This window comes from Poecilia reticulata, chromosome 2 (genome assembly GCF_904066995.2).
Source record: "Poecilia reticulata chromosome 2, P_reticulata-male-v2, whole genome shotgun sequence".
Classification (NCBI taxonomy): Eukaryota; Metazoa; Chordata; class Actinopteri; order Cyprinodontiformes; family Poeciliidae; genus Poecilia; species Poecilia reticulata.
Window position 1 is genome coordinate 28,079,843 of NC_088831.1, and position 25,222 is coordinate 28,105,064.

Here is a 25,222-nt window from a genome sequence, read left to right on the forward strand (position 1 = left end):
TTCCAGATAGCCCGATGTTAATCTTATAGTGCTCAGTGAAGAGCTAACAGTTATTTAGAAAACATACTCAATTTCTAATAGATGAGCTACAAGATTCTTACCATCCTTGAACCAAGTTCTGGAGCAAGACAAAATAATTTCAAGGGCTGCAAACTGGACTGCACTTTGAGCACTGCTGTATAACCAAATAAAAAGAGCTGCAGAACCTGGTTGATCATATGCAAATTGTGTCATTTGCTTAAAATTTGTACTTCATTTCACAAAAGTAAGGACGCATGTTAGTGTCATCAAAACGACGTCTTGTTTGAGTTTTGACATGTTTTCTTTATGAATATTCAGTATTCTAATGCAAAAAAATATAAAGATGCTGAACTGTATTAACCCTTGTGTGTGCAGGACTGAGGCAAACGTAGAGGACTATGGCAAATGATACAAGATTTACGTGTGTGGGGGTCGGTTGGACCCCATTTCTACATACAAGGGTTAAACTGAGCAGGTATTGAAATAAAGGGGTGGTGTAGACATAAAGATGGTAAAACCAGACGAAAAATAAATACAGAAAGAGGCCACGCCCCCCCTCCTCACAGCAGTGGCGCACATTCATGCAGACGGTTGAATAGTTGGATGATTTTTGCCTCTTTTTCGTTGCTATATGGTGTCTTAATGTCCCACACGCTTCTTTTGTTGATGTTTGCGCTAGTCCGTAGCAGAGATGCGCGAGGTATGTACGTTTTTAAAAGCAGGTCTTTATGTATTCTGGAAAGAACAATGAGCATTGTGTTTTAATTGTGTCGATGCTGCCGTCGCAGTAGGTCCATTGTAGTGACATTGGTAATGAGGAGAAAACGCCAAGAATCGTTGTGCTACTACGTGATGTTGATTTCGCTCTAATTTGTGGATGCGGTATGTCTCGATGTTTGCCCTCTGTTCTCACGGAGAGAACGAATTTAACAGGTTCGCTTTATTTAAAATAATTCATAATTCGTCTCTTCGAGAGAAACATTCTGTACGGACCATGCGATGCTAGATTGAACATTATATCATATTACATTTTGACGCACTGGAAAATATTTCGAATTTCTTCTCTCTCTCTCTCTCTCTCTCTCTCTCTCTCTCTCTCTCTCTCTCTCTCTCTCTCTCTTTTACCGTCGAGCTGTTTAAAGTGCACATGGACGGTTGAATATGAGGGGCCCCTCATAGTTGAAACTTTGTCTCCATCTTTATGATAAGGACGGACGTAGACTCAATTTAACGAAACTGTAAAAACAGGTGGCTTACTTTGATATTTAATGATTTCATTTAGCTACCACCGAATTGTAAATTATGCAAGCGAATAAAAAGACACCTTGCAGCCTTACAACAGCAGTATGCAAATTCAGTCACAGATAATTGTACAGTCATGACTGAGAAATGATCATGTTATGCAATTCTGTGTTCACAAGTCACATAGAGCAACAATGTCTTGCAAAATGCTCATCATCCTTGAACTTTTTCGCATTTTGACACGTTGTAAAATATTACATTGTACCCTTGTCTTTTGTGACCTATACCCTACACAAAGTCATGCAAATTTGTGACGTGGAAGGAACTGATATATAGTTGTTTTTTTTTTAACAAATATAAAGGTGAATACTGTTCTGTTCAACACTTTGAATCCCATTTCACTGCAGCTACTGCTGTAAATCTATTGGTGTATATGTGTGCCAGCTTTGCACATCTAGAAACTTGACATTTGGGCTCATTTGGCTTCTAAAATGTCTCTCAAAATCTTTGCAGATTAGGTTGAGTTTGGTTAAACTGAATGGAGACAACTAGTGAACTTCACCTTTCAAGAATTTTCAGAGATTATAAATTACATTTAGGTGTGGGCTTTTACTGGGCCGTTCTAACGCATGGATATTCTTTGTGCTTATCCATGTCCTTTTAGCTTTAACTGCATGGTTGGGATTGTTGGATTGCTGGGAGTGCATATCTTTTCCCAGTCTAATGTCTCAGTGTATTTTCATCCTGGAATGCCCTAATTAGCTCCATCCTTCAACAAACTAATTATCGGTCTTCCTTCTCTGCTTGTGAAGTTCTATGATACAACTTGTAATTGCGCTTTCAGAGGTCCGCCCTGAGCTAGCGGTGATAACGATTCATCTTCGTCAACAACGTTCGTTGTTTACATCTCAACACACTGGCTGTATTTCTGTGGTGGTAAATGGTTATGTGTGGTCCCAGTTTTTCTGGAGTGTTAGTGTTTTAGCGGTTCAGTCTCTGGAGGAGCTGAAGGCTTGTCTTGTAGTCACTCATCACACTGGTTTTATTCAATTAATATTTTCTTATTATTTTTCTAGTTAGGCAAAGCATCAAACCATATTAAATGCTTTGTCCACTTAGCATTTATTATGCTAAGTGGACATGACCACAAGCATCAAAGTGAATGCTTGTGGTCATGCGGAGATCTGAAGAACTTGTCCCATAAAGCTCAACCTACCAAAACAGCTTATTACAAACTCAACAGAAGGGCTAGTAAGCCACGTAAATTACTTCTCCCATTTGTCCCTCTGTGTCCAGCAGAGATGTGCAGTGCAGTGGATTTAGCTCATCGTGCAGGCTGGTTCAAGGCTGTATGGGACCTTGAGCAGAATTTAATCTAGGGGCCCCTTTTCCTGTTAAGAACCACTAACAGCATTTTGCCATGGACTTAGTGAAACCTGGGAGAGAGTGGGGTAGTTTAATTGGTCAGCCTATAAAGATATCGGTGATAATTGTAGTTTACTGAGATATATTTGTGAACAAACAGAGCTAAAACAAAAAGATATAAAGCTGACAGCATCAGATTGTAGGCATGGTAACTAAACAATCAATGAAGAGCGTTCTTTGAACTTTTACAAAGTAAACTTGCCAGCTCCTTAAAATCTTAAATTTAAATGTTAAACAATTTTAAATCTTTTCTTTTATGTATGCTGAAAGAATTAAATCTAATTCAGCTGCATTTATGTGCTCAATAAACAAATGTTATATATCTATATCTGTTGTCAGACGACGGGGGGATGAAAAACAACCTCCATAAGCCCTGGAGGGCCTTATGGAGCCACTGCAATCAGATAGACAATTTATTTTAAAAAAGACATTTGTGGATTGAGACCTCAGGGGTCTCAAGCCACAAATCCTCCGGGGGTCTCAAAATTCACACACAAATGCAGCGCAACTCACAGGCCGGAAGCAGCTTCTAAATCAAGATATATTTATGTTTGCATGTGTGAATCTCGTTCTATGCATGTGTGAATCTCATAGTGCGCATTTGTGAATTATGAGACAGGTTTAGCTCCATACCACTGACTTAATTTGGATTAAACAGAAGTGCAAATAGTTGATTTTCCAGTGTATTTGCTTGATTTGCTGTTTTTAGGACTCTACTTGTGGGTCTAAGTAGAATTTCACTGGCGATGTCTTCCCGTAACAATTTTACATTTCCTGTTAACTTAATGTCTTTTAATACAAAAAACTCGGTGGACTGCCTTGCCACCCTGACCATTGGGCAAGTTTTCTGGGGGATACCCTGAGTTATTAATATATGCGAATAATTTTGGCCTTAAATCCGTACACTCTTTATTGTACGGATAATTTTGCTGCAGGTTTTAGGTTCTTAACATTTATGTTTTATTACAGCGCAGGATGCAGATGGGAGCATCACTGTGGACGAGGGAGGTACCATCATCTTACCCTGCAAGCTAACACAGAAGTTATCAGAAAAAGACAACGTGGAGCAGATTTCATGGCAGAGAAAGACGAAAGGAAAACCGGATTTGGACAATTTCTATACCATCACTAAGGATGACGCTCGTCCCATTAACGGGGGTGGTACGAGATTTAAATTTATCGGGACATTTGCTGAACATAATGGGACTCTCGAGCTATCTAATGCAACCGTGTTGGACACTGGAACCTACTCTTGCATCTTTTCCGTTTTCCCCTCAGGATATCCTACAATATATATAAAGTTAACTGTCCGTGGTAAGTTGAATATTTAAAACCATGTTCTGGATGTTGAGTTTGTGCAGAAGTTATGAGAAGTCTTGTTTTTTTCTTGCAACCCCAGTACCTAAACAAACAAGTGTACATGATACCCGACCCACTCTTGGAAACAAAGAGGTTCCTCTCGCGACCTGCACCGCTTCCGGATTCAATCCACCGGCCACGGTTTCGTGGCAAACTGAGGATAGTTTAAAAGACAAAGTGAGGTGGACAAGCAACTCAACTCTCCAAATCAGCGATACAACCACCACAGTGAGCACATTGTTTGGAAAACCCACCAAAGAGATCAACAGAAATAAGGTCCAATGTGTCATCTCCTTTGAGGGACGAAACAAAACCCTAGACTTCGACATACAGATCTACTGTGAGTAAACACATACTTCCTTACATCTATATAGCACGTAGCTGGAGTCAGAAAACAATGCAAATATAAAAAAATACCCAAAGCAAAGCCACACTAGGTATTAACTTTCAAGACATACTGAACACCATGTGACTTTGTTGTTCTTTAGGGTGTGTATGATTTACAAACACGGGGAAAGGAAATTCCAGTAGATGGTAGGACATTTCAAAATAAGAGGCCTAGAACAGGGTTTAAGCAAAGCAGTTCGGACCTACAGTGTGTTGTGGGATACAGCCTCATGCTTGACTACTCCAGCATGTTGGCTCTGTGGATTCTTGATACCTGCCTCTGCTGTTGCCTAGGTAATGCACTTTCTTTTCAGTTTGGAGCTGTTGCTCCTTCACCGATACCTGACTGTCTCTTACTCAGATTAAGTTACACTGCACTTCTTTGATGCAGCTTTTGTTGTTGCACTGTTTCTGATGTAAGATTTTGAAATAGATTTTACTAAATATAGGCATAAAAAAGGCTGGTCACATGATGATTTCATGAGTTTCATAAATGTGTTTACACAAGAAGGAAAACTTTCTTTTCTTTTTCCTCTGTGTTTAAATCTAGTTTGAAATATAACATTTCCTGGAGAAGTCTGGGCAGAGAAACAAACTTATTTTGCCAAGTTTGTAGTTTTTCTAAAGAATTGTTTCTTGTTTCATTTTGGATATGCTCATACAGATGCTGCTGAGTTTATGTCCGTAGACAACAGTTTTCACTGGTTTTCAAATTTACGTAATGCCTCCCTGTTTCTTCTTGCAAGGAGGATGTTAGAAAGTCTCTTGTTTGAAACTGCAGCTCCTGTTTAATTTTCATTGGGGTCTGCTTTTAGCTTAGCATTAAATGAAAGAAAGGTGCCAGTCTTTACTGTCATGCCTTCCTTGATATTTAAATATGCTGCAAATACCAATGCAAATTAGTGCTATTAACAGCTAGAAAATGACAGAGAAGGGTTTAAATTTCTGTGGCAGTCAGATATGATAATATTCTTTTATTGGTCTGGATTCATGGTCCGGATTCATGGTGCATCTTCTTCAGTTTGTTGGTAAGCCGTTCAGAATACAGTTAGTCTCATTAATCTCCATGATATCAGAAACTTGGATTGCATTAGCAGGACTGATGTGATCTACTTTATGCTAAATCAGGGCTCAGCAACCTTTTAAGCTGAAAGAACCCCTTTTGCCACCTCTGCTACAAAATAAAATGTCTAAATATGATTTTTGAAATTCACTATGAATTATTTTTTTTTATTTTGAAAGCTAATTAAACTTATCTGAAATTTGGTATATTTTTGTATTTTAAAACAAAATGCATTCTGTCTCACTCAAGCGGAAAGGTAATGAGAAAGGCTGTTCGTTTTGAAAAGAAGAGAAGAAATAAACAGACGTTGACAAAGTTTTCAACCAGATGTATAACAGACCTGTTATCTGCCACACTGTGCCAGATAACAATTTGCACTTATCCACTTTGTCACTATATTTATCGATTTTTCAGTTTCCTCGAGTAGCTTTTTTTTTTTGTTTTTTTTCCAAAACATCAACTAGTGATAAATCTAGCGACTCTTTGTCTGTGTTGTGGGAAACTTTTATTGCAAAAACAGTCTGCCATAAACGTCTTCAGGCAGCCTGTCTGTCCTGAGCGAGCAGTAAGCTGACATTAACTTCTGCTTCCGCAATGCGGAGCTGTGTAAGCTGTCCTTACACAGCTCTCTGGCCTTGGCCACTATGGAAACGTTGAAGTTTGTTTGAGAGTTCAAACATGTAGAGTTAGTACAGGTAATGAGTGGAGAACTGAACGTCTTAAAGAAGAACTAACAGACCTGTGAGAACCAACATTTTTACTCATTTGCATATGATAAGATACTTATGTCATGCAATAAAATGCAAATTATTTACTTAAACTTATTAAACTTTATGATGTACAATCAACTTTTTTGAGCTTTACATCATGTTATAATGTTATTCTTGTTATGATCCCAAGTTGTTGAGTTGTTTTGGTAGTTTGATTTGATTCTAGTGTCATTATTTTGTATTCTTATTTTGATTAGATCTGCCTTGCTCCTGTTTTCCTTTTAGTCCGTTCTGCTTAGCGTTACTAGTTATGTTAGTTTTTGCTTATAGTCATTCTTTGCTAGTCTAGTTCAGTGGTGCCCAAAGCCGGTCCTCAAGGGCCGACATCCTACCTGTTTCAGTTCTCTCCCTGCGGTGGCAACAGCTACCTCATTATGTCAATATTTTTCTTGGGCCTTCAAGCGAGCCGTCATTAGATCCAGGTGAGTTAACTCAGGGAGAAAACTAAAACATGCAAGACGCCCATCCTCGAGGACCTTCTTATGGCACCACTGGTCTAATTATTCTTTAGTGTTAGATTTATTTCAACACTGATAGATTTTGATAGATTTATTTTGTTTCTATCAAAATGAGACAACAAAGGATATTGTGAGTATGTGAAATTTTGTGTTTGTTTCCTAGTCAATTTAGTTCCTGTGTTGTCTTATCTACCACTCGATCGATCCCAGCTGTGTCCTGTGTTCTGACACAGGTGCATTTAATCCCACCTGTTTCTTCTTTGGGTCTTTGTCAGATGTCGTACGTCAGTGTCTGTTTCTGCCTGTTCCATTTGTGTATTTGCTACCAGTGTCAGAGCTATTGCCTTTGCTCACATGTGCTGCCTGGATCTTGTGCTCTGGATTTCATTAAAACCTTCATTTACACCACCTCCTGGGTTCACCGTGCCTCTATCCTCACCACAATCAAATTCAGTTTCATGACAAATATTTGCAAGTGGGGAAACATCTGCTTGGGAAATTGAGGTTTTCCCAGCCTGAAAGGCTCTTTGTTCTGTCACATATTTCAGTGAGCTGGTATGTCAATGAAAGACTTTAATCTTTTGCCTTTATGCTAGTTGGAAAAACCTGCTGTCACAGAGGTTTTTTTCATCCCCCAGGCTGTTTCTCTGATAAACAATGGACACCTTGTAGTAGTACGCAACTCTGCTGTTCACTAGAGGTTAGCAATTTCTACTTTCTGAATGCTGAGACATTGAAACTCAAGTCAGATTCCCCGTTTGAGGACAAACTTGGCCAACAAATTCAGATTCTGGTGTTTTCATTCCTACAGTGAGAGCCAGAATACTTACTGGTTGGCAGCTGATTAAACTCTCCTGCCATGCAATAAAATGACAATTACTTAAAAATTATACAATGCGATTTTCTGGATTTTTGTCTTTGTTTCCATCACTCACAGTTTAACCGTTGTGTTTAGAAATTGGGTCCAACAGACCCCACACACGTAAAACTTGTATCATTTGCAACAGTCCTCTACGTTTCCCTCAGTCCTCGCATGCACAAGGGTTAAGAGGACTTGTGATGAAAGTTGAAGACTCCTACATGCTTTGTAAGTGGGAAAACTTGCTAAATTATCTGTGTACTTACTTGTTCTCCCCACTGGAAAAGTAAAAACTTGACATGCGGTATAAAGTCAAACCTGCTGTGTTTGTGCTCCAGGTAACCAGAACAAGGTGTGGTGTTATTTTTTCTGTTCTTTATCAAAACGAGACAACAAAGAATATTTGTTACTGTTCAGTTTAGATAAAGCTGTTTTCCATCTGACCTCAGATAGCATAACAACTTCCTTCATGTCTTTCATTTTTTTAACTTAACAAAGAGCTCATTGTATATAATTGGTACACCAACAGTCACTGGATCTCAATGCTTTACATTGTTTTGTGTGTGTGTGTGTGTGTGGGAACGGATTAATGGTGTCGTAGCAGCCAGTATTACTGCTCAATCAGCGACATGATGTCAGCAAAAATGTGGGCAAAATGATTTGGTCTGATAACGAGCCATGCTTCATACTTCATTGGTTCTTTGCCACATGTTTTAACGTGTGTAAAATGGGTCTACAGCTGTGTGAAAGAAAGCTTTCTGCACATGGTAACAATAGATCTCATTAAGCTTTATCAATCAGTCAACAATTGAGAAAACCAGTAGCAAACATTACATTTTGATGAGTGCCATCACCAAAATCATCATTACACATCAAAATAGTTGGTCAATGTTTCATTTGTTATGGTTCAAAAGTATGGAACCCCCTAGTGGAAATGGGGAAAAGTTTTTATTTTGCGCTGCCTCGTAAAAGTGTTGCATTCCCTCGCAATAAGCAAACACACCCTGGTTTATTTTGTATACAATCAAAAATGTTCAATTTAAAATTGAAAATGTATGCACAGTTAATGAGCCTCAGTGAAAACGTGTTTATATATTCTTAACTCTTCGATTCATTCACTGCATGTTTATGTCTGCTTTTGTAAGGTTGAGATGCACATGAGAGCGGCCCTTTAAGCCGTTCAGACTACCAACACAAAAGAGACACAATCAAAACTGTCATCCCGTGAAAATAACTCGGAAATAGTCCAAACAGTTTGGATTATTTTTCTCCTTCCTTCTTAGGGAAAGTTTCTGTTTATATCAAAGGTTTGTGGTGCGTTTCTATCCTAAAGAAAAAAATATAACACTTCAGATACTTCACAATCAGATATCAACATACACAGAAAAACCTTACAAAAATCCTATATTATAGCAGAAAGTATGGTGGCCACTGTGAGAAATTCTTTTAGTATTCAATTATACCGCATGAACTGATCGGTACATTATTGCCAGGGAACGCAAAAGCTTTGCGAGGGAGTATTGTGTTACCTCCACACCCCCCATGTCCATCGTCTTCTAATCCTGGAAATGTTCTTCAGGTGATAGAAAGCCAACTTTGTAACTGTCTTTGGTTCAGATCTGAGTCCATTATTATACCATGGATTTTGGAGCTGATCGCTAGTTTCTTGCTGTAAAAATTGAAAATGTGCGTTCACTGTAAGTCGTTCCTCTTTCGTTCCAAAGATAACTTCAGCTCTGTTTCTGTTCAGCTGGAGAAACGTGAGGCACATCTACATATTGATAAGCATCTGTTTAGTGCATGGGCGGGTTCTTCTACAAAGAGCTTAATGTTCACTGTAGAATTGTGCAGTTTAAGTTTGATCTATTTAAAAGTGCTTCAACTAAATGACCCAGGATGTTTTTCCTCCAGAATGCAATTTCCAGGAAGATTTTATTTTACCCTGCCTGTCTGCTCTGTGGTTTTCTCACTTGGCAGAAAACCAGACTGATTTTCATGTTCACAGACGCAAACTTTACAGAAGCACTGTGGAAAGTTTTAGTCTCAGATCCTCCCGGATTTCATTAGCAGGTTTCACAACTATAAAATAGGTCTACATCATTAGTTGATTTTAACTGAATCAGATAAAATCCTTATCTGAGTGCTTTCTTGGCAATTTTCTGACAAGAAGTTATTTTCAGTGTGGCATTTCCTGACATTCCTTTGGCAGTGTTTCTAAATCCTGCATCTTACTGTCTATCAACATTTTAGACCAAACTTGAACAATGCCTCCTCAGGGTGCCATTGTGTGCTGCTGAAATCCAACAAACCACCCATTAACCCGTTTAATCCCACCAGCAACAATTGTTGCCAGACATTTTTTCTAACTTCTGGAACCTCTAAAATAATCGTTTTGACTTTTAGAAACTAATTGAAGTTTTTCAATCAAATAAGAGAGTGTCTACTCTAAGCAATATCAATTTCATGCATCTAGTGTGAAAGGTCACATGACCAGACCTCTTTAATTCCTGCCTGACGCTGGAGGTAAATGTCGGTCACAAACCTGTACAAGAGTAAGTCAGCAGGATTGAAAAACACTGCCAGATGGTACATGTATCCCTGTTTAAATGTTACAGAGTCTGCTTTACAATGGCCCACTGGTGGAGGACAGGTTTAGTTAACAACGCTGCGTAGCTACCCAAATCTGGCAATAAGTCTTCAAAATAAAAACGGATAAAAAAAATTTGAACAAAAATATCATGTTGTATGCAGAATCGACTTTTAATACATCTAATTTACATTTGTAAAAATTAACTAGGGTCTTTCCATAACATGAAGGGTAACCTCTCAGTAGGTGGGTATGATTGCTCCATGCCCACCTGCTGAAGTGCATTACCTCAACATTCCTCACCATCAACCTTGATTATTGGCATCATGTTTCCCTCCACTTTTCCATCATCACATCGTCACCTTTCTAGCTCATCAGTAATTTTTAATTGAGAAGTTGATGCTGCACAGCTAAATGAGTGCTATGATAAATTAAGGGGCTGGTCGGTTTTATATTTCATAACAGGGCCGCATAAAACGAATTTTGCATCCCACACCAGACTGTTTGGATGGTTTCACTTTCCTCTGCCTCTTACAACTACCAATTGACTTCGCTTAAGGTTGAGCAGCCAAACTCCAACACTAAAAGTAGGTCTAAGTGGACGTTATTAGTTGATCAACTGGATTTCATTTTAACCTAATAAACCACTATTCAGCCATTGAAATCATAAGTCTATTATTTGTTTCCATCCCTGCATCAAAAATATATCACTGCAGTATTTTTATGTTCTCACTGGAAATCCCCTGCACTTTTTACTTTCAGTCGTTGGTAGTGTGATTTACATGTGTGCAATTTTATATGGCTTGGAGCTTTGTCCCTGCTTTCACTGTGTCTTCTTGTGGAGGGAACCTTTTGTTACCAGAGTAACATCATCTCCTTGAGAGACATCCTCACAGTGGAAATTTGAGACAGAGCCTTATCCTGCAGCCGTTATTTTTACAGGTAAAGGCGTGGTGTTGTTTTTTTTTAACTTGACAGTCAACCTGGAGGACAAATCACTAAAAGGGATCAATGACAGTCAACTTAATATGTAATATTTGTATGTGTCACATATCAATGTACAGCTTTAGGGAAGTATCAGTAAATTAGTATGTTCTGGTATCCGACATGGTTAACTTGAATATCACTAGTGAAGAAGTCATAAGATGTGCACGGATAAATACGTTGCATTTATAACAGTGGTTCTCAAATATTATAAGATGCGTATTAATTTGTTTAATAGCTGGAATTAGAATAATATTGCGTCAATTCCAGTGCTTTCATAGCAGTTGTTTTTCTCAAAGAGACGCATAAGGTACTGTGGCTGTTGCTGAGGGCCGAGTATTTGGGTGAACAGAATCTTTACAAGCAAATATACTGCTCAAAAAAATAAAGGGAACACTTAAACAACACAATATAACTCCAAGTAAATCAAACTTCTGTGAAATCAAATTGTCCACATAGGAAGCAACACTGATTGACAACGGGGACCCTCGTCGGGTCAATAAGTGTTGCTTCCTAAGTGGACAATTTGATTTCACAGAAGTTTGATTTACTTGGAGTTATATTGTGTTGTTTAAGTGTTCCCTTTATTTTTTTGAGCAGTGTATTTGATTTTCTGTAATTTTTATCTTTTTCTGACAACAGTGAATTACACCTAATGCAGAAAATCCAATACATATATGGTAAAGATGCTTAACATTTCCCACTTTTAACAATTTGTATCTTGGTAAATCTTTCACAATGCGGATTTACCTAATCTAGTTTAATATTCTGTTTAGCTTGCCTGAACAATACACACGTTGCGCAGGACAGTGCAACAACTAAGCACCACACCAAGCCACAGGCATCCAATAATATGCACAGAAATAAAAAAAAGCCAAGTAGAACAACAAAGCAGCCCAACAATGCACACATCAAGCAATATATCAATGCATATTTCAGCAAAATACACAGAAAACAATGCGCATTATCAAAACTTTTCTGCGTTCCCCATTTGAGCTTATCAATGCATACCGCTCAAATAGCGAACAATTAAAAGAAAAGCCACTCGTAAGCGCTCATAGATACAGGCTTTAAAATACCTTGCGAAGTTCTTACAGGTCTGCGTTAGTGAATCCAGGTTTGGTGTGAGTTTTCCACCACCATTTTTATCCATGAAAGAACGCCTTGTAAACCGGAGTTGAAGCGGATGTGGCTGCCATTTTGTAAACACCAAATGACAGGGAATGCAGGGGATGCTCTTCACTTACACCAGGGCCAGAGGGTTAGCACCGTCATTGTATGTTAATTTTGATTGGCTGATAATTCTGTCAGTCATGCCAAGTACGACTTATTGCCTGGTATTTTTGACAACAGGGTGGCTGGATTTGTACAGCAGGTCCTGAGGAGGAGCAGCTCAAGGCACCTTTTAAGCAGGAAATTAAGTGAAACCTCAATAATACTGATAAGCAACTCGTTTGCAAAAGAAAAATTTAATTATAGATAAAATTGAATATGAGTAAGACGTTTTATACTTTTCTTTTCAATTTTCTAGGGCTGTCAGAGAAGGCCCTGCTGGCCCTGACAACCCACCAGTTTAATGAGCAAAAATAGTTTCCTCAATTCCCTGAATACCAGGAGTATGAAGGATGTTGAGATTACTGCTTCTGGGTTCCAGATGTTATATATATTTTCTTTCTAACATAATATTTAGGAAAAACATCTGGTAAAAGTCAGCTTGAAGGTAATTAATGCCTTGAAAGAAACCTCCGTGCGACCTACTGGCGTCCTGTCCAGGGTGACCCCGCCTTTCGCCCAGAACGTTTGCTGGAGATATTCACCAGCAACCCTCCTGACCCCACTAAGGGACAAGGCTGTACAGAAAATGGATGGATGGAAAGAAGCCTCTGTTTTGTGTTGGGCTCCTTGCCAAAATGTCTGTAAGCACATACTTCAGGTGTGGAAGCTGGAGCTCCTTATATCTCATTATGGCTCTTCCCATTGAATATTTATAGTAACTCACAGCCTCCAGTCTGGAGACTTAAGTGCATATTTCCCATCTACAGCGTTCTACTCAAAGCTGTGATTAAACAGTTAAGTACTTTACCAACAATACCCAACCTCTTTGATGTCTATGAGTCTGGTTTTCATGCTCACCACAGTGGAGAGACTGCCCTCGTATGAACACAGACTGTGGAAAAACCAGTGGTGGTTTTTATTTATTTGTTTGATGAGTAACTAGAGACCCTCTTATTTAATATCTACATGCTCCCACTAGCTCAGCTTATAACAGGAAATAAGATTAGCTACCATAACTACTAAGATGACACACAGCTTTACATTACGACGTCCCCAGGTGACTGTGAACCCATCCAAGCACTGAACAGATGCTTAGAACAGATAAATGTGTGGATGTGCCAGAACAGAAACAAAACTGAAGTTGTTGCCTTTGGATCTAAAGAGGAACAATCTAGAATCAATGCACAGCTTCAGTTATTACAACTAAAAACCAGCGATCAGGCCCGAAATCTCTCTCTGACCCGAACCTTCAGAGCCACATAAGGACAGTTAAAAAGTCAGCCTTCTATCACCTGAAGAACATTTCCAGGATTATTCTGGATTCTGCATCCCCAGAACCAGAACTAAACACAAATGCACCACAAATCTGGAATATACTTCCAGAAAACTGCAAAACAGCTGAAATACTGAATGCCTTTAGATCTAGACTCAGTGGCGCAACTACACATTATTCAGGTGGATGCGAAAACATAGATCAACCCCCCCCCAGGGAAGGAACGTCAGGGAGGCCAGGACTTCAAATAACTCAGCTGTATTTGTAATTTAGTTTCAATAAACCTAATTCTGTTACCGGGTGGTGATGAGAAGTATGAGTTAATTGCTGGTTTGAACCCACGCGCTGTCTGTTTTAGTCATTGTGCTCTTTGGCAAGATACTTAGTCTGTGCAAAAAATGGTTACTAGATCTTAAAAAAACATTGAATCACATTCATCCTTGTGAAAAATACTCAATTAACTTTAGAAGGTGTGGTGTGTTTCCACACAAGAACATGTATTCCCTGGGTGTGGTGTATTACCTGAAGTTTCATCAGGAATTACCCTGGTAATCCAGAAAAAGCTGAAAAACAAAGATATTTAAATGACAATTATAGTTTCTTTCAATCCTCCTACGGTTTGAACTTTTGAACGTTTTATTTATTTTTTTGTGAAAGAAAAAATGACATGACACACGAGAACACACAAAATAAAGTTCATGAATTGTTAAACTGACTCAGAGGAAAGCAAATTGGCAGGAAAATATTGTGTTAAGTTTCTCGAGTGACAGTTTGGTCCACCTCATGAGAAAAAAGATGATGCCCTGATATTAATCTTTCATCAAATTACTCTTTGAGTTTTTATATTGACATAAAAAAATCCTTGAAAATTGATGATGCATTTGATAATAACTCGTAAGGCATAATCCATCTCTGTGTATTTTTATGTTAGAAGTTGGCATAAAACAAGGCTTTTGTCAAAGCTGACTGCTAATGTGTCTGGGTTCTTTATAGCACATACTGTAGTTCGTAAATGAACATAGCAGTCTGTTCTGAGCAGACAGGACCTGTAAATGTAGCGCTGCGTCACTGCTGACGTTGTTGTTTACCAGAGCACTGCGGTAATGCAATTAGTTTCTATTTGATCGTGTTAATAACATATTTCCTTTGTGCTTACAGATCCACCTCTGAATGCGAGCATCAAAAAACAACCAGAGGGTCTGGTTTTCACCTGTGAGGCTGAAGGCAACCCAAACCCAACCATTACCTGGAGCAGGTGCAGTAGTTTTGAATAACTGTTCCTTTATTTGGTATGCCTAAAGCAGTTTTGAATAACAAATCATTTTTATCACCAACCCCAGAGGTTTGGTTATCATTCAGGCAAATTTAGCTGGGAGAGTTCAGATAATGGTTTAGCATGAGTCAAGTGAATAATGGCTGTATATGCTTGTTTTTTGTTTTGTTTTTTTGTAAAACTTTTAATATATTAGATCATGAAACTTATTTTAATATCCGACATAACCTGAGGGTTTCTGAGCATAGAGGGCCTGTTAAAGGCTGGTTGTTGTGATTCCTGTAGTCATTGTGAGCTTTTGCTTCTGTTATTTTCTTGTTTTTATGTCTTACTGTCTCTTATCCTAGCTTATTCCCTCTCTTAGTTCAGTCATTTCTTATTTGAGTTTTGGATTTGTTTGCATTTAGTATTTATTTTATCTTTCCATTCTAGTTTATTCCTTTTGTTAGTTCAGTTATGCCTTATTGTTGAGGATTGGATTTGTTTTGTTAGATTTAGTATATATTTCTGTTGCTGTTTAGGTTACTTTCTGGTTGAGTCTTTTGTTTTTGTCAGTTCATAAAGTTTGCCATTTATTATTCCCCCAACTGCTTTCCATTTCTTCATCCAGTCTCATTCGGTTCATCCATTTTAATTTATAGGCACATTAATTGTCAGGCCTTTCACAAGTTTACAATTTGTTTTATCAGTCTACATAATATTTTTCCAAAGGCCTTGGGCATAATAAAGATGTTTTTGGAAAGTATAAAATGGAGCTTTGAGCTCTGTTTGGTCAGCAGTGGTTTTGACCTGGATCTCTAATTTTTGCACACTCTTTTTTTTTTTTTTTTGCTATCATGAACACTCAGCTTGGCTGAGAAAAGTGGTCCGTTAGTGCTTTTTTTTTGTTGTTGTTATTCAGCTTCTTTTGTGAGCTCTTGGATGAATCATTAATGGTTTTTAAAGTTATTTTACTGGAACATTCTCCCCATTTACAGATAACCTATCTTGCTGTGGTTTCCTGCAGTCTAAACTCCTTGCAAATACCTAAATCAGGTGATTTAGGTATTTGCAAGGAAATCACCTCCTTAGAGTTTATTTTTCATCTAATCTGAAATTTCTCTTAATTCAGGCCACAACGTGTTGCTTTTTAAAGTCTTAAGAACTAGTAGTACTTCTTGCTACTTGCTGCTTCATGTTCTGTTGTTAATTTTGCATATTGCATGATAATAAGTCCTGTGAATGGTTTGTAAAATGTAACTGAATAGTGTTTCATAGAACTATTCAGATGTGTCAGATGTAAAAAATTTGGTAAATTTGTCATTACTTTCTTTTAATAACAACAATCACTCTTTAAAACAGTTGAATGCATAAATATAACTATATACACAAAAAATATATGTAGCAAAAAAAAATAAAAACGTGTGATTTCAAGTCTCCTCAGAGATGTTTGTATCAAGTTCTTCTGACCATCCTGGTCTGATCTCATTGAGCTTTAATGTATTGAGTGGTAAAATGCTATTATACATTTCTGAGATTAGTCATAGACATTGTGTAGGAGTTTGCAAAATGATGTCCATTCCTCTCTTTGGGGGTAAACTGGGAAAGCAAGGACGGTTGTTACAAATAAAATCTCTAATTTGGAGACAGCGGAATAACGTGGAACGCTTTAAATTAAATTTAGAGGAAAATATACCGTATTTTCTGGACTATAGAGCACACCTCAATATAAGCCACACCCACAAAGTTTAAAAACAAAAAACTGGAAACGTACATATAAGTCGCTGGTATCTCCACTGCTCTCGGTTTTCCACAATAAATCTGCTATTAAGGACGTAGTCCTCTTATCTCCAACGCAGAACCATGGACTCATTCATACCGAGCTTATGTGCAGCGGCTGTAATCAATGTGATTACTTCACATTGAGGAATATGAAATAATCATATGTTTTATCTTCTGCCTGCGTCTTTCCAAACAATTTATGCAAAATTGGTATGTCCTTTTGTTTTATCATTTTTCTTCCTCGTTTCATTTTTATTGTTTGTTTAGACAAATAAATTAAAAACACTTAAAAAGGTTTATGAGGAGATAGCACTGGATCTTCAACTATATACAACTTGTATATAATAAGAACTATATACTAGTAAAACTGTGAGAATGAGCTCTGACTGGAAGGCTGCTACCATTTCTGAAAATGAAGGCCTGTTTTATTTTATCAAACAAGTTGTGGCAAACAGGCATCTTGTGAATTATCAGCTGCAACATTAAAACATGTGATGCATCACATGACACTTTCCATTCAAAACAACTCTTGACTTCTTCCAACTCAGGAAAGTGTCGGTGATGGATCACCTTCAGCTTTGAGCCAAAAATATACCAGCTTCAATGTTATTTTTCTGCTCTTATATGTGGTTAGTTATTCAACTTCTCTAAATGTGTAGTATTTTGTCCAGTGGCTTGTGTGAACTGGGGTTGTTTCAGTGGTCAGTGTATTTTGGTTCCTCTCACAGACAGCTTGTCTGACTGCAGATAAGCTGTATCTACAAATAGCACTCGAGAAAGAGGTCACTTTGTACATCAGCATATCTTCTCTTGCCTTTAAACAAGCAACAAAAGAAGGGGAGAAGTAAAAATAAAGGAAATAATAAATCTATCACCTGGAATACATCCTGTGTTCCAGAATATGACACATTTAAAAACACCCAGTATATTTCACCTTTATGCCCCTGTGTAAAAACACATGCTAAACCAGCTTCTGGAGGAACAAAAGGCCGTTATGAAACTAATCTCCTTCACTCCCCGTAGACGGTTTAACATAATGGCCTTAATCAGCTGATATGATTGCAAACTGTCATGATAAGTTTGTTGAACTTCCGTATTTTATTACAAAGGTTCCAACAAACTTTGTAATAAAACCTTTATTACAAAGGTTTTCCCTTTTTGCATTAAAAGGGAAAAGGCAGACTGACATAAACCTTTTAAAACAACGAAAACAATTTCGGTATTCTGATTATTGAAATTTAAAAGTGCTGTGGTACCGTTGTTCTATCACACCCGTTTCATACCGGACCACTTACAGCACCGGTGTTAACGCTATAAAATGAACACTCTCTATCGTGGTATCACCCATGGAGGGATTTCTTTATTTAAATGGGTTAATTTTTCAGAGGGATACAAAGTGAGGGTATCGTGATTTTAGTAATTACATGTTTATAAGAGCGATTTTCTGTTGTCCTTCCATGGAAGCGGGCGGCTTTCAAACGGAAATAAAACACTTTTTAATACAAGTTGCTGCTTTGATATGATTACAAAACTGCCAAAACATATGTACAATAATCCTCTATAAAACATTTGAAAATCAGACACCAGACAATGTGAATCACAGCAACATCATCAGCCGGTGTAACGCTGAACTGATGCGGTGAAGCTACCAGTACCAGGAGAACAAAGCTGCGCCAAAAGCTAACCAACACTGAAGAGAAGAAGAGCTGCCATTGATGCAGTTGCAGCCAGGCATGTTTTAATGTTGCGCAATAAAGTTTTAGTAAGTTGCTCAAAGTCTAAACTGGTATTGTTGTGCATTTAAGGTGTAAAGTTTACCTTCGACCTAACGCTCCCCAGAGGAATCCCAGCGCCCCCCTTTTGTAAAAATTTGCGCCAGCGCCCCCTGCCATCCTCTGAACGACCCCGGGGGGTGGTACCGCCCATGTTGAGAACCGCTACCTTAGAAGCTTTAACATTCATCAGTTCAATATCCAGATGGAATTTGTAAAGCCATCTTTATAATCCTGTATGATTCTTGTTTTCAGAACACAGTCCCATCAACTACGCCCCTTTTGTTAGTACAGCAAACAGCCATAAATCCACCTGCTTTGGGGCCTTATTTTCCAACAAAGCTGTTATTGTGACAATAAAGAGACATAAAGCCATACTAGTTTACCTGGGGCATAACGCTTCTTCTTATATTTTGCACTGTCAAGGAAAAAAGGTATTTATGAAAACAAGGGTTTTACAACACTGTGATGGGTCAAAACAGAGTGAAGCATGTGGAAAATTTTACTCTGAGGGCATTAGTTGTTGTTTTTTAACAGTACCTAAAATGTTATTCAAATTCTCTCTCTTTTTACTTACATAAAACAGTTTTTGCACTGTGTCCATACATGTCCATGCTTGAATATAATGACTAAAATGAGTTCCTCAAAGGCGCTATCAATTTAGATTTGATCTTGTATCTGCAGGTCTTCCCCTGCTGACATTAGTAGAATCAGTGGGTTAAACTAACACATGCATGATTCAGGGCCTTCTCCTCATTCCAGTTTAGTGAGCATGAATTGAGTACATAAAGAGAGAGTTATGAAATTGGGAGAAAACATATTTTTAATGAAATGGCTGAAGGTCATTTTGTAAAACCAGCAAAAGTGGAGTAATGAAACCAAAGGTAACTGTTAGATCCACTGAGATTTAGGGCTTTAAGGGATCTTTCTGTTTAAGACAGTGCAATCATAGATGTGCAAATTTTGTTGTTGCTTATTCCGACTACTTCAATCTGTCGCCCAAGAGATCAGGAAAAAAAATACGTTGGATCGTAAATGCTGAACCACACCAAAGTAAACACCAAAGGTGTGGTTTCTGTGCTAATCTCATATGAGCACAAAAAAACACAGCAGCTCTGAACCTGCTAATGGACTGAATGTTTCGCTATGCCTTGGGGCGTAGGGAAACAGCAGCTGGTGGGACAGCAACTGCCTTAATATACTGGAATAGTTTAGTAATGCATGAATGGAGGGAATAATGGTAACATTTCTCTACAAACTGTGATGTCGTTCAATAAGTCAATATACCAAGAGTTATTGGGGATTGTTGTGGAAAGAATTACTACCAAGCACTATTCAGGTAAAATCACTCAGACTTATTTATCAATTGTGCACAACTCGGAGAGCTCATAGGACAATCGATCATTAATCAATTCTGGATGGAAAGCTCTGCCATGCAGAGACAACACCTGAGTTTTGTACCACAGATAAGGACTTCAAAGCAAATGGGTGAGACAGTCCGTTTCCCATGCAGCTGTAGAAACAACTTCCAACCTTGTACATGTAACCCAAATAGCAACCCAGCCTTGTACATGTAACCCAAATAGTTCTTTTGGTGAGAGTTCACAAGCATTCAGCCAACATGATCAGCAGATGTTAACTTATAGCTATTTTCCACCACAGGATGAAGATGTTTTTGCTGATGTTCTTACATGTAAGCTGCGACTTAGCTTGAAACAGACCATGGCATGCATTGTTTTCCACAATAGCTAAGAAAGTTGATATTTTGTAAACATAAAGCTAGGTTTTCAGTTGGTTGTTGTAACAATGTGTTTTGTTTTGGTTTTTTTGTAAAAGAGGTAACTTTTATATTTGCAAGTTTCTTCCTAGGTTGAAAAATCAACTACATATTGAGCATATATTTAAGACGGGTGTTCTCCTTGAAGCTTCACAATAATATTATTGTGTTTTCTATGGCAACTTTTCAAAGAGACAAAACGGGCCCTGCCTTCCACTTATATTATCACATATGTGTAAAAGGATCAATAGTAATTATCTTCCCTTTTGAACTACATGCAGTTTCCCATTAAGGGTACAGAGTCCTCCGTGGTGAGCCTCAAATTCAGGAGTCATAAACTGACTCAGTCTGAAGTTTTTGTTGATTCCTGTGAACCTCCAGAGTTCTGAAACTTGAAACGAGCTCATCTTCAAACTGTTCTTCTCCAGTAGGCAGTCAAACTACTCCCTAAAAGTCTGAGGTTAATTTGGGCTCAGTGAAAAGGAAATGAATGTTTCCAAACTATCAGTCTCAAAGTTTTTTTGCCCCCTTCCTATTCCTCCCTCCTACTGATAAAGTTGCCAGACTTTCACTTTAAAGATTATTGTCTCCATTGGGAAACCAGAGTTCTGGATTTGTCTCTTTCATGAAACAGGTTCAGTGGTTTTTGGTTACTTCGGTTGGATTGAGTCTTCATTCCTTTAAAACCATGTAAATGTTGTTCATTGTTGTTTTCAACCTTTTTTAACACTGTGGTGTAGCTTTGGTTTTGTGAACTCATTCAAAGCCAGAAGACCACATTTATCAAAGTGATATTAAAGCTGGAGAGGGAAATCTGGGCCCGACTCTGGATATGCAGTGGACGGACGGACAGACGGACGGACACTAAATCTTCACACTCTTAAGCTCCTATTTACTCTTAGACACTTTGTAAACATGCGCAACATGACCAACATAGCAAGAGTTGGCAAATATAAATTATGTAGATCAATGGACAAAACATTTGCTATTGTAGATTGGAAAGTTCTACAGTTGTTTTAATTTTAGGACAGATTTGCAGTGCCATCTGGAAAATTCTGGAATAAAGAAAATTGTGTGGATATCTTTTTCCTTCTATTGTCTAAGTGGCAAAAGTCCTGTAACTCTTAATAAATGGGATAGATTTTACTTTTGTTAATTTTATCTTCCATTTGCTAAATTACACCTTGATTTTGACATTTTACTCATCAATATTTGATTTTTGGACTTACTAATTGAATGAAAACGTCTTCAAAATTCAGCTTCAGTCAGTATTTAAAATAGGTTCAACTATAAGTATCTTGAACAAAGCATAAAAACTAATATTTAGAGGAATCCTCCAAACAAAATGAAGGTGCCAAGGTCAACTACGGTAAGTGTCCCCTGAAGAATCAGAATTTAGTCGAGGATACTCTGACTAAATTTGTTTTCTTACTTGACAAGTCTAATAGTTCTAGATTATAAAGTAGCAATGAAATGGCCCTGTACCAGACTCCAAGAATCTCACACTTCACTAAATCTTTATATAAGTTGAGCCATGAGTTTGAACCATAAACCGTCTGGGACTGCCTCAATTCATCTTCAGCCTTCATCAGTTGGGACACAAGATAATCTTTTGTTTTCAGTTACCTCAACTGCCCGTAACAAGACAAATTGGATAAGCATTCACATGAAACAATTGTTTGTTTAAACAGAAAAATAAAAACCTGCCCAATTGAAGGGTTTCACACAGAAAACTTGCCAAGCCTTTTGGTCGGAGTGCCGAGGCGGATCACCAGCGGTACACTGTGTTTTTGTATTAAAAGATGTTAATTTGACAGGAAATGTCAAAACATTACTGGGTAATTATATGCTACAGGAAGACATCGCCAGTGAAATGCTGTTTAAATCCAAAACAAATTTTAAAAAATACTATTAAAATGAATATGAATTATTTACACTTCTGTTTAATCCTAATTTTGTTTACGGAGAATATCAATGCTGCCAAGTTTGATTTGTTTCAGCATACATAAATGAAAAGATTTTAAATTGTTTAACATTTAAATGTAAGATTTTAAGGAGCTGATAAGCTTACTTTGCAAAAGTTCAACTCATCTTTTATCAATAATTCTGCTCCACCAGTGAAACAACAGAGGAAAAACAATTTAATTATTTTTTTTAATTATTTTTTTTTAATTATTTTTCTAAAAACAAAATCAAGCAATGCTTAGCCTGGCAGGGGTGGGGGGCAGGTAAAGCCTTATAATACACTGGGGAAAACCCTGCAATAAAACACTCACTCACTCATGACTATGGGGTTAGTGCTAAAAATGTGGATGGGCCATTTTCAATGAAAAACTATAAAAGACTCTCTTTTAAGATCTGAACTTGTTACAGCTGGTTTTACTGTGTCCCCTCCTAAAAAACCCACTGTGTGTCATAATGTGCACAACAATGATTAAAGTCATAAATTACAGACTACACAGAATAAATGTGGGTATGACTAACATCCATGCCTGGTGGTAAACATGGGCATGGTTAAGCTTTCTGTATGATCAAGGCAGTTACAGTTTCCACGCCCACAGTGGGTGTTTTCCTAGATTAATGTAAGCAATCATTTATTATCCTGAACCGTCATTCCTTTGTGACCTGTTATTTACCATGAGACGGTAAATAAGCATTCACATGAATTTCACTGTGTGCTAAAACATTTTCCTGACTTTTTCTCGCAGGTCAGGCGACATTCTGTCTCCATCAGTCTTGACTCAAGGGGCCTTGCTGACATTTGTGAAGGAATCTCAAGACCTGGCTGGTCTCTACCAGTGTGAGGCAAATAACACATACGGAAGCTATCAGAGTTTCCTCTACGTGGGTTTCTCAGGTGATAATTTGCCTTTGACCTGTTTAAAATAAGCTATTCATGCATTTTGGGGAAGTATTTTCTGTACATTTTCAAGCAAGTCTTTGGGGATGTGAATATTTTGTTCTTTAATAATCAATGTTCTCCTCAACTTCTCTAAATTTGTAGCATTTTGTCCAGTGGCTTGTTTGAACTGGGGTTGTTTCAGTGGTCAGTGTATTTTGGTTCCTCTCGCAGAAAGCTTGTCTGTGTCTGCAGATAGTACTCGAAACAAAGGTCACTTTGTACATCGGCATATCTTCTCTTGCAACAAAAGCAAGGGGAGAAGTAAAAATAAAGGAAATAATAAATCCATCACCTGGAATACATCCTGTGTCCCAGGATATAACACATTTAATGAAAACACCCAGTATATTTCCCCTTTATGCCCTTGTGTAAAAACATGTGATAAACCAGCTTCTGGAGGAACAAAAGGCCGTTATGAAACTAATCTCCTTCACTCCCAGTAGACGGTTTAACATAATGGCCTTAATCAGCTGATCAGATTGCAAACTGTCATGATAAGTTTGTTGAACTTCCGTATTTTATTACAAAAGTTCCAACAAACTGAGTGTGCATTAAAAAAATCTACTGATACTACTTAAACCATTTTTGATTTTGAGAAAGTTACAACCATATTTTTCCCTACAAATTAAAATCCGAATCTGTTGTGATCTGTGTTTTTCTGTGTAGTTATATTGAGATTTTCTGTGTTTAGTCCTGTTTCCCTGTGAGTCTATCTCCTGTCCTCCCTGTTCATTGATCCCAGCTGTGTCTAGTTTCCTGATTATTCTCCTCGTGTATGTAAGTCCACTTGTTGTCTTTGTCTGGTCCTCATCTAACATTTGTTTCTGTCCCCTGTGCTGCCAGTAATTTTTGGATTTTGAGTTTGTTTTCCTCGTTCTTTATTAAACATCATTTTCATCATGACTACCTGGGTTCACCGGCGTCTCCCTCACCACTCACAACCAAACATCATCACAGAATCATGTCTTGTAAATTTGTATTCAGTCCACTTTTACACCAATTCTTGATCACTCAGTGACTTGAGTTTTGAGTTTCACTTGTGTGCAGTAAATCCCCAGAATTGACGTTGAAGAAACTTGATTGCATGTAATCAATAGTGAAGGGAATGCTGTATGTAATTTACAGACTGCATCTCCATTCATGCTAGCTTCACAGTTTTCTACCATCAACTGCACTTGCGTATGTACAACCAAACGCTATTTCAAATGTCTTTCGCTCATTGCAGACAAAATGTCTTAAAATCTTGCATTCTTTTCTTTTGCTGTTGAGATGACTAAATCCTTCATGATCCTGTCTTTATTTTGTAATTTAGAGCGTACCCCCGAGCACGTAACAGCTCAGACTTGTTCAAACTTGACTGCAATGTTTTTTATAAAGATGGCTCTCCAATAATAAAGCAATAATAAATGAGTGAGGAGGAGACACTCTCAACCGCTATTTACAGCATAATAACCTTGTGAAACACATCTCACATAAGATCCAAATTAAACCATTTAAATGTTTTTATGCAATAGGACAAACTAAAGAAGTCTGAAAGTACTTATGCAAGCCACAGACCCACATATTCCAGACAGCATATTTTATTATCAAACCTATTTCAGTCAACAACATTGACTGGTTGCAATTACAACTGAAAAGAGGGAAAAAAAACAGTTTAGGTCACAGCAAACTTGCTAACTTGTTTTCTAAAGGAAAAGGGTGCTATTAGGGGACAGGAAATTCTGCTGCGCCTGCAGACTGAAAGTCCATCATCCGGACAAAAATCAATGTGAGTCGTTTTTCCTATCTGCTGAGTTTCTGTCCTTCCTATCTTTTCTTCACAGCTGCAGATTGTTGCATTTGGCGGTTTTTGCCCTTCTGGCAGGAAACAAAATTATCATTTCATCAGTAGCTTGACGGGGTTTAAACTGAAAAGGTTTATGTGCAGAGTGCTGTGCACTACCAAACTTTCTATTCTGTAGACTAACGTCAACACAGGACAGCATTTTATTACACAAACTCCAAAATGTGTGTTTCTCTTTGAAGCCTCAAGCT

At 37.9% G+C, this 25,222-nt stretch overlaps 1 protein-coding gene across 8 annotated transcripts in view; it reads left to right on the top strand.

Moving 5' to 3' along the window:
- Positions 1–545: 545 nt before the first annotated feature.
- The window catches only part of LOC103459524 (poliovirus receptor homolog), a 53,374-nt gene continuing 28,697 nt past the window's right edge, over positions 546–25,222 (top strand). For 4 of the 8 annotated variants that reach the window (XR_014085586.1, XM_081602470.1, XM_081602467.1 and 1 more), the window contains exons 1-6: positions 899–954; positions 2,076–2,127; positions 3,663–4,002; positions 4,088–4,387; positions 14,862–14,958; positions 22,995–23,143. Coding sequence is in view for 7 of the 8 variants with exons in the window: in XM_081602470.1 (XP_081458596.1) it covers positions 899–954; positions 2,076–2,127; positions 3,663–4,002; positions 4,088–4,387; positions 14,862–14,958; positions 22,995–23,143 (994 nt within the window). In the remaining variant the exon portion in view is untranslated. Of the gene's footprint in view, positions 722–775; positions 955–2,075; positions 2,128–3,657; positions 4,003–4,087; positions 4,388–14,861; positions 14,959–22,994; positions 23,144–25,222 lie in introns of those variants that run through there. The other 4 variants (XM_081602486.1, XM_081602488.1, XM_081602475.1 and 1 more) reach the window with 4 other exon arrangements.